This window comes from Chrysochloris asiatica, unplaced genomic scaffold (assembly GCF_000296735.1).
Source record: "Chrysochloris asiatica unplaced genomic scaffold, ChrAsi1.0 scaffold00007, whole genome shotgun sequence".
Taxonomy (NCBI): Eukaryota; Metazoa; Chordata; class Mammalia; order Afrosoricida; family Chrysochloridae; genus Chrysochloris; species Chrysochloris asiatica.
In genome coordinates this window covers 12,537,331-12,547,530 of record NW_006408525.1, presented here as the reverse complement: position 1 = coordinate 12,547,530, position 10,200 = coordinate 12,537,331, and the positions used below count along the sequence as shown (strand labels likewise).

Sequence of the window (10,200 nt, the reverse complement as noted above, 5' to 3'; positions counted from 1 at the left end):
TAGATGTTGTTATTACTGCTCCTACAATTCCAATTTTATCCTATAAAAAAGGGTGATGGTGTTGGATGGGGCCAGGAGTTGCATTGGAAAAGTATCTCTTGTTGCCTTTCTCTCCATTGGTATCTTGTCCACTCAAGGGTGACAGGAGTCAGCAGTAGTGTCCAGGAGCATTGGTAGTATCTTGTTTCTTAACGTTTTTAGGGCTTACTAGCTTTTCTTAACAATGCACTTTCCTTCCATTTTTCATAGGCTGTTTATTTATTCTATGGGACCAAAGATTGTTTAGTGCAAGAATGCAAAGATTTGAATAAAAAAGTTGAGGTAAGCTACACCTTTTCTAAAATGTTAGGTAGTCTCTGGATTATGAAGGTTGTTTTGTTTTGTTTTTAATAAAAATGCTGATTTTTTCTATTAACACATTTTACTCCCATATACAGGGTATTTCTTGTGTGGTAGGCACTTTGCTAAGTGCTTTATATACATTATCTCCGTAAACTCACCACAGCCCTGTGAAACAGGTACTAGTGTATTCTCATTGTACAGAAGAAAGTGGAAACTGAGGTTTGATAAGAAGTCATTTGCCCCTGTTTCCTTAGTGACGTACCAGAATTGGAATCCAGATTTGTCTGTCTCACTCCAGAAAGAGTCTGCTGTTGAGCTCTCAGTGAAAGGCCTCCCCTCACCAGAGCTGAGGCTGGAGAGAGAGGCAGCCCAAAGCACACAGGCTGTCTTGGCCTGTTAACATCTTGAGCACGTTAAGAACGTGAGCATTGAGTCACGCCAATGAAAGACTGTGATTAGCAGGTGACAGACTAACATTTATAAGTGTGAACCCAACCACTGAGTTAGGGATGAGTCAGGAGAGTCAACTAGAGGCAGATAGGCCAGCTTGGTATATTCTAAGGAAGATGTTTGGTAATGGTGTTCTGGGCTCGAGGGATATTTAGAAAGTAGTGTCAGCTGTTTGTAGTGATTGATTGGATGTGGAGGATCAAGGCCAAGAAGTCAAGGATAACTCCAGGCTTCTGGCTTGGGCAGCTGAGGGGATGGTGCTGCTGCTCCGTGAGATGTAGGCAGCCGCTGGGAGAGGTGCAGAAGGTTGCTGAGCGCAGTTTTGTTCCGAGGAGCTGGAGGTGCTGCAGCCTGTGAAAGTGTCTTGGAGACAGATCTAAGTACAGATTGGGCTCAAGTGACTTTCCTGGACCAGCATGATAGGTGTAAGAACTGAAAAGGATTGTCGTCAACATGCTGATGACAGTGACTGAGGAGGGACCTCCCAAGAAGCAGGATCTGTGGGTCCCAGGAAACAGAGCGTCCTTCAGGTGCTCCTGAAATAGCACCTTTGGAAGGGCCTAGAATTACTGGAGTTAAGAAAAGGGACATCTTTGATGACCTTGATGAGAAGAGTTCCCCGGGGGAGATGGGACAGACCAGATTGCCTCGAGTCAGAGGTAACAAGGAGTCTTCCCTTGCTTGCTGTGGGCTATAGCTGCAGCTCTCGCCCTCCATAAGCATGTGTAAAGCCAGGGGATATGTCTGGAAGTGGTGTGCCTCGTGGTAACTCTCCACTTGTATTTCTTTAAAGCTAGAACTGGACGGTGAGCGAGTAGAGCTACCAGATTTGGAAGGCATTATAGTTCTGAACATTGGCTACTGGGGCGGAGGCTGCCGACTCTGGGAAGGGATGGGTGATGAGACCTACCCTCTAGCCAGGTGTGTACCTCTGTGATCTCTTTCTGTGTCTGAGTTTCTTTACGGAAGTCTAGTGTTGTTTATGAATTTTTTCCTAAATTTTCTTTTATGTAAATAATTAAGGAAGCAGGGGGAATGGAAATGGAGAGGAAGTAGGATAAGTGATGTTATGTTGTGGCGATTGCAATCAATGACATAAAACAAAATGTGTCTGAAGTATTGAATGGAAAACTAATCTACTCTGTACACTGTCTCCCAATTCATAATAAGTTAAAAATAAATCAGTATAAGCTAATGGTCCACATATGTTAAAAAGGACTTGCCCCCCTAGCATTGCTGATTAGATGTTCTTGCATCCCATGGCCCATATGTCCTTTTTTGGACTTTAGGCATGATGATGGTTTACTGGAAGTCGTTGGAGTGTACGGGTCTTTCCACTGTGCTCAGATTCAGGTGAAGCTGGCAAATCCCTTTCGAATCGGACAGGCACACACAGTGCGGGTAGGTGAAAACTGCTGTCCCAGGCTGGTTAGTCCCAGTTCATTTCTAAGTCCTTGATATGCAGAAGACACGCATGCTCTGACTGTTCTTATGCAGTATTCAACTGCACGCGCTGTTGCCCACCCTGGACCAACAGCTTGAGAGGATGGGAAAGAGACAAGAGGCACGGCCCTCCATCCGTTCAAGAAATAATGCACTCATTGATGGAGAAGGATAGATAAATATAGATTAATTCTAAAAATGAAATGCAGAAGGGTTAGGGTCTGTGAGTGAGATTATTGAGGAAGACCTCTCTGAACTCTGATGCTGTTCAGTATTGTTAAGTACCTACAGAGGGCTTCTAAGGAGTGGCTGGTGAGTTTGAACCACCAACCTTGTAGTTAGCCCACAGCAAGACTCCCAGAACTCTGATAGATTGTATTTTTCTGTTTGTTCCCTGAAACCAGCTGATTTTGAAGTGCTCAATGATGCCGATGCAGGTGGATGGTGAGCCATGGGCACAGGGGCCCTGCACGGTCACCATAACACACAAGACGCACGCCTTGATGTTGTATTTCTCTGGAGAACAGACAGATGATGAGGTCTCTAGTACTTCGGATCAAGAGGACATAAAGGAAATTGAATAGGTGAATGGAGAATCGAAAACTTGCTGTAGAATCCCCACAGACAAGCAGATGAAACAGATTTGCCCCAAATTAGTAATTCTCTCTCAGCTCTTCCTCTTCATTCTTCATTTCATCTGTAAATGGCATTCCAAAAACAACCAGACTTGCAGTGATTTATAAAAGCTTGTTCTGTTTTCAGCAAAATGCTTTGATTATGAAGTACTAACTTTTAATAAGTCATGAAAAAGTTACACTAAGCTGAAATGTATTTTTCACGGTTCTGTTTTCAGAGTGGGGCACACTCTGAAGGATGCACTGGCTTAGTCCTTATTCTAGAACCAGGCGTTTCATGGACACATTATGCACCCAGCAAAGTGTGGGTGGAGACTCACTTTAATGTGCTGACACTGTGGCGTTTTAATGATGCACTGGGGGAAGGGCATGGTGATTGATGGGTAAGCTGCAAGACTTAACACTAGCCTCTCAGCTGCAGCAGGGCTCCCAGGGCAAACACTGCGAGGGCCCAAACAGACCAATTGCCAGGAACCCCTGAGAGGAGAAGCGTGAGCGAGCCAACACTTAAATGTGTAGTATGATTTTTATTTTAGGCTCACTTTCAGAGTCACAAATGTAGTTTGCATAACCTTATTAATAACTATGTTGAGTTGTATCTTTTGTATAATCCCAATATAGCCAAAAGAAAACCAGATAGGCAAATTAGTTTACAATTAAGATTCAGGGCACTGTTATGAAGGGGCTTCAAAACATTTGTGGAAAAATTCCCTTATCTTTTAATTTCGCTTTTTCCACAAACTTTGTGAAGTGTCCCCCCTCATAAGCTGGGTAGTTCACCAACTTCTCTATAAAAAGATAGTAACAATTACTTTTCAGTGTTCTAAAGAAAATTACCAACTCGTCAGATTAACTGCTAAAAAAACAAAAATGTAATACTTGATAAGCTGTAGAAATTCAGTGGTCTAGTACTTTGAAATAAAGTAGTGCTTTGCATTTTAAGCTGATGAAATTGCCCCCTTGGTTTGAGGTTGGGGAGGAAGGTATACTGAATCCTCTGCTAAAATGTTTGTCATATTTGCTTTAAAGTGAAAATGTATTTTCTGTACTTATTTATTGTTTGCCTTGGCGATGATTGTTGTTGTTGTTCTATGTGCCATGGAGTCGGTTCTGACTCATAGCAACCCTGTACAGGGTTTCCGAGGCTGTAAATCTTTATGGGAGCAGAAAGCCTCATCTGCCTCACGTGGAACAGCTGGTAGTTTCAAATTGCTGACCATGAGATTAGCAGCCCGATTCATAACCACTGTGCTACCAGAGCACCTTTTGGCTATATACCACCTGTGTTTAAATGTTTTCAGTTTATAATTTTATTAAGTTAATCAGATTAAATTCTAGTTGCAATCAAATGGAAAACCTATTGACTTAGTCATTAAAGTCCAGAATTTAGTTTTCCCAGAAGAGCCTCACTCTGCAGAAACATTGCTCGGTCTTTTTTTTTTTTTTTTTTAAAAAAAAAAAACAAACCAGAAGGTACTGGCAAACTACTTTTGTAGTGCTGACTTTTTTATCCCTGTGTTTTATTTGCCCTTCAATTACAACAAAGTATCAAAGGGCTAGTTTCATAATTACCCACAGGTGCTCTTCTATTGTTAGCTGGCCCGCCCTGATGTTGCAGATTCATTGGGCATCCAGCCTGGTATTTTCCTGACAGATGGCTTGTTTGTGGATTTAGCTGTCTTTCATGACATTAATCTCTAACCAATTAGAATGTGTCCCCAAAGCACCATTAGTGTCCCTTAAGAATCTGTTAGGGATCTATCATCCATTAATTGTCATAAACTTAAAAATGAGTCACCTTTAAGCCTGGGCCATCTTCTAAAGGAACAGCTTATATTAGTTAGTACATTATATGAAATACTTGTATTTTACTTAAAGTACCTCTCCCAGGTCTGAACAAGTGATGCTTAATCCCAGCACTGAAAGCTTGTTTCCAGTTTTACCCACACCCTCTCCGGGCAGACAGCCTTTTACTGCAATGGTGGGAAAGCTTTGCAGACTTTGTTTTATGGGCAGACCATGCTTTATATGTAATTAGATTTATCCTTTTTAATTTATGGGCACATTTTTTATATTTTATAAGTACACCATTAAATTCACTTTTCTTTAGGTTGTATTTTGTAATTCCTAGTGCTAATTATAGAAACAGTAAATAGTTTGTTTGGGATATCAGACCAAAAAATCATCAAAATAAGTATTTTTTAATTGCTGAAACTGTACTTCAAGAAGAATATTACATTGAATTTAGTATAGTAAGTGAAACATATTTGTCCCAAATTAGCAATCCATCCCAAATACAACTCCTGATTTAGTTAAACAAATTGATTTTGCAGATATAACCCCTTGCGGCTTTTTCCTTCCCAACCCTTCATGTGGTTTTTCTGCTTCCCTATTCACTCATTCAGACCTGGTTTTTATTGTTTTGTCGTTAAATGCTGTTGAGTCCATTCTGACTCCTAGCAACCCTGTAGAGGGTTTCTGAGGAGCGGCCCATGAGTTTGAATTGCCAACATTTAGCAGTCCAGTGCTTATCATACAGCACCACACCAAGTTATTTCACAATACCATATATCTTGATTTAGCACATTTCACTTACATTATTAAGTATATTTACCCAGAATTTCAGATAAACTGTAGGCTCATGCCTTGCTTTAAATAAATGCAATTTATTGATAAAATTCATATTTGCAAGTTAAATACTTGCATCCAAGTTCATGGAAAAACAGAATTTAAAGATAATGGAATTTGTCCACACTTCTGGAAGCACCCTCATATTTTCTGGTAATCGTTTGCATTACCAGAAAATCTACACTTATGTGTAGGTTTATAATTTATGACAGTATTTTCCTGTTCCATTTTAACCTATTTTGGCTTATTTAAAAAAAAAAAAATTCTCAGGAAGAAATACAGACTTAAAGCATACCTCCGTATCTGTTGTGAGCTTTTGCTCGTCCTTCGTTGTCCTAGCACTTTCCCAATTCCCTATAAACCTAGTGGCTTCAATCCTGAATACATGGCAGCTCTAATACATCCCATAAGTAGATGAGATGGTTCTCAGTGCTTCATTATGGGTAATAGACTGACTCAGAGCTTCATTGTGTGCAGTACAGCTTCTCTAATAACAAGACTGTGTCATCTAAATGTGTTTTAGGTTTTCTGCAACGATTAGCTGTGAACCCTTAATGTAGCGAATGTTTATAAAGATTTTATAGTTGAGATTATTTATTTTTATTTTTTTAGATTGTATCATAAAATGTTCAGTATTTGCTGTCTGAAATACATTTGCTTCCTTGATATTGTAAAGTATACTGTGATTCTCAAGTTGTCCTTTTTACCCTGTAAAAATGACTACCAACGTGTCAGAAGAAACATAACTTGCATTTGTGATGTAAAGTTAAAATTGTATATTATACATTTTTTAATTTGCACTATCTAGAAAACTTTGAAATTATATTAATTTGCAGATTAATGTGGATCCGAATACATAATTTGTACTTGTTTAACCAAAAAGGTCAGTAGAGTTGATGATGAATACTTTTGTAAGTTTTCCTTCAAGATGCTAGTATTAAAGCAAGAACCAGCACTTTATATTATATTCAGAAATGTTTTTTAAACTGTCTGATTTGACATAATGGAACGTATGTAAATTTATGAAAAGTACTTAGAAATTTAAAAAGTTTTGTTAACTTTGTCTCAAACTGAATGAAAATACATTCTCAGCAACAAGATGGCGTAAGTGACTTGGGTTTTGCTTTTTTGTTTATTTTGGTTGTTTGGTTGGTTGGTTTTGCTTTTTAAAAGCTGCCCCTTCCTCTCTCAGATTTCTCTTTAAAAATGCCTGTGTCCTATTTCTCGAAATGTGACCTGAAGCTAGGCTCTCCGCAGCCCCCTAATCATCTGGGAGTCCCGGGCCCAGCCCCTGACTTAGTAAATCTGTGTCTGCTGTGTCCACAAGCACCTCAGCTGAGTCTGAGGCCCTCTGGCCCGTGAGCACTACTGATCTGTACTTCCTGGGTCTCCCAGGCTTTTGGCCAAATGGAGACCATACAGGCAAATTGAATTAATTAGATGTTCTTAAAATTGTGTTTCGTTTACTCCACTAACCATCCTCTTCTCCCCAGTTCATTCTTTCAAAAAAAAACCTTTGAAAACCTATTCTCATTCTATCCAAATTGATGTCTTGATCTAAATCCTGCTATATAAAAATTGGCCACCTCCTTTTTGTGTAGAACTGTAGTTTTTGGACTGATTCTGGAGGCCCAAAGAGTTGCTTTCAGAACTAGTGGATGGACCACTAGGGGCAGCGAGCAGTGGCCCCTCTGCTTTCTCACGTCGGCCAGCGGCAGCCCCACTGCCTTCTGTTGGGCAACTGAAGAGAACCTCTTTCAGCTGGTAAAATGCCTCCACTGTTACAGAGAAATCCCACTATTGTGACTGCCATCTGTTTACTTTCTACTGATTTCTACGTAGTCAGAAACCTGATGTTTTTTGGTGAGGGTCTCAGTTGCTGCTTGGAATACTGCCAGTTGGCATAAAAAATTAACTTTTAAGAGACTTGGTTGTATAGGAAAGCACCACTGCTTCTGCCCCTTATGTTTCTAATTTTAGTATAGCAATGGATGGTCTCTGTACACAACTGTAGATCATGGAAATACCCACCTGTACTTGCACTGTGTATGTTTATAACCCCCTGTGGCCCTGACTCCATGGCCTGTACTATGGAGCTACCATTTAATTACCCAGTGTGCATTGCTTTGCTAATGTTGAGTCTGTATTGTGGTCAAGGCCTACAGGCAAATGTGAATTGAAGCATTTTTTTTTCCTTCCAACTCTTCATGAATTTTTTTCTGTTGAAGATGTTTGCTTGTTTTTTAAATAAAATTAATAATTAAAATTTAAGTACCACACTTACAATACGATCCTCTGTTATTTTTTTGACCCAAACAATGAAATGAAAATAAGCAGCTTTGAGTTAATTTCATAGAAAATGGAAATTGGTTTATAGCAAAACAAGATGATACTGTAGGGCAGGTTTAGGTCTGATACTTTGGGGTGGAAAGGAGCAGAGCAGAATGAGAGGGCCTGACTACAGTAACCTAGAACACAGAACGTGACTGACCAGCACTTAGGAGAAACAAACCCATTACCTTCCATAGATTGGTTCAGTGCATAGTACGAAAGTACCAAGGGATAGCGGAATGAAATGAATGGGTTTGGATTTGCTTCATGGCATAATGGTTAAGTGCTTAGCTACTAAGTGTATTAGAGGTTCAAACCCACCAGCCACTTAGAGAAAGATGTTGGCAGTCTGCTTCCATACAAGATTTACAGCCTTGGAAACCCAATAGGGGTCGCAACAAATGAGTCCAGATCAACTCAATGGCAATGGATTTCATGGAAAAGAATTAGAATTTATTTTAAATGTTACTGCCGTCGAATTGGTTCCAACTCCTAGCGATCCTGTGAACCACTAACCTTGTGGTTAGCAGTCTAGTGCTTATCCTATATAGCACCCAGGCTCTACCACTTACTGGCTGTTTAACTGAGCAAGTTACATACCATGTCTGAGCTTCAAATTTTCATTATCAAAATAGAAGTTAACCTATTCAATATTGTCCCAGAAGTGTCGGCCACAGCTATACAACAAGAGAGGAAATATAAAGACGTCCAAATTCGCAAAGGCGTAAGACTATTTGCAGATGATACGATCCTGTACTTTAGACAGGAGACATGGAGGAGTGCATGAGTTAAAGTGAACAGAGAGAAACACTGTTAACGGATGGTCCATGGAAGGGATTGCAATCACTGTAATGAAGCAGACTATGATTATTGCTGTTGTTAAGTGCCATGGAGTTGATTCCGGCCCATAGCGACCCTATATAGGGTTTCCAAGGAGCAGCTGGTAAGCTTGAACCGCCAACCTTGCAGTTAAAACAACTTTGCGGTTTGATGCATTAACGCACACCACCACACCAGGATTGGGTAAATGTAAAACTGAAGGTCAGCCCTCAATACACAAAAAAAATTTTGAAAGGGGGGCAGAGGGAGTTAATACCCACCTGAGCCTACAGAGCAAGGCAGGTGGGAATGGGTGGGTCTGTGGTAACTAGAACACACCTGATGGTTGTCATGTAGGATAATAAGCCAGGTGTGAACTGGACTGATTTTTCTAGAAAAGGCAGAAGTATGTTTCAGTGTTGTGGTAGTCAAGGTTTTCAGTGACTAACTATTCGGAAGTAGTCCGTCTCTCTTTCCTTGACTATCTTCTGCCAAAGTTCAGCTGGAGCCTGTCCACTCTGGGTGACCTTGCTGGTATTTCAAATCCCTGTGGCATAGTTTCCAGAATCACAGCAAATCCCAGTTTGGTGTCAGTACAACAAAGTGACTAACGAGTTGTTGCCATCTAGCCTATTGTAACTTAACAGTGACCCCGTGTGTTTCAGAATAGAGCTGTGCTCCAAAGGGGTTTCAATGGTTTTCTTCAGCAGCACCGCTGGGTGAACTCAAACCTCCAAACCCCCTCGTGACCACCTAGAGATGCCCACCTGTCAAAGAGAGGTGTTTATACAAAGACTCTGACCTGGTTCCGTTATGGCCAACGAAGCAAAACGAGCTAAAATTTGGGTGATCTGGAACAAAAACAGTAAAATTACTGGTCAAGGCCCTAGAATGGGAGACTTGGAAGAGGGGCTAGTGAGTCCTCTCAGGAGCCTTGACATTGGATTTTTGCCAGGACTGTGGGGTGACACATTCAAAGCAGCAGTTTGCCACCATCTTTGAGCTGGTCACCACTGTCTTCAACTCACCCAGTCAGGAGCTTTGGTTGTTATGTAACATGCACAATGCCTTTGTTTTCTAAAAGGAAGGTTACATTTTTAGCAGAGCTTTGATCATAATTTTTTCTGTTTTTTTTGGTGAGCGTTTTGGTTCACTCACATTTTAAATTTTCAGTTATCTTCAATTTTTTCTGTTTTTTTTGGTGAGCGTTTTGGTTCACTCACATTTTAAATTTTCAGTTATCTTCTAGTGTTGCTTTGTTGGCCAGTTCAAGGCCCAGGTTTATATCATATGATCATCCCACCCTTAGCCCCTAGCCTCTGCTTAGAGATGATTAGACCAGGTCACCTCCATCAACTGACCAGCAACCAATCAGGTACTTTGGTGGACTTCATGTCGCTGAAATGACTTTGTATCCTTTATACTACCCACTTTATGATCCAGGGACTACTTTCAGTTCTCCAGAAAATAAGTGCAGATACTGAGAGTAAGCATTTAAAAATTAGTACAGTTATTTTGACAGATGACAAATCGTTGTTAGGTGTCATTGAGT

At 40.5% G+C, this 10,200-nt stretch overlaps 1 protein-coding gene across 1 annotated transcript in view; it reads left to right on the top strand.

Annotated features, from left to right (window-relative positions):
- DGKE (diacylglycerol kinase, epsilon 64kDa) overlaps positions 1–10,200 on the top strand; it is a 44,450-nt gene that overhangs the window by 27,955 nt on the left and 6,295 nt on the right. The window contains exons 8-10 of the mRNA XM_006833644.1: positions 250–321; positions 1,586–1,713; positions 2,082–2,197. Of these exons, the coding sequence (XP_006833707.1) occupies positions 250–321; positions 1,586–1,713; positions 2,082–2,197 (316 nt within the window). The remainder of the gene's footprint in view (positions 1–249; positions 322–1,585; positions 1,714–2,081; positions 2,198–10,200) is intronic.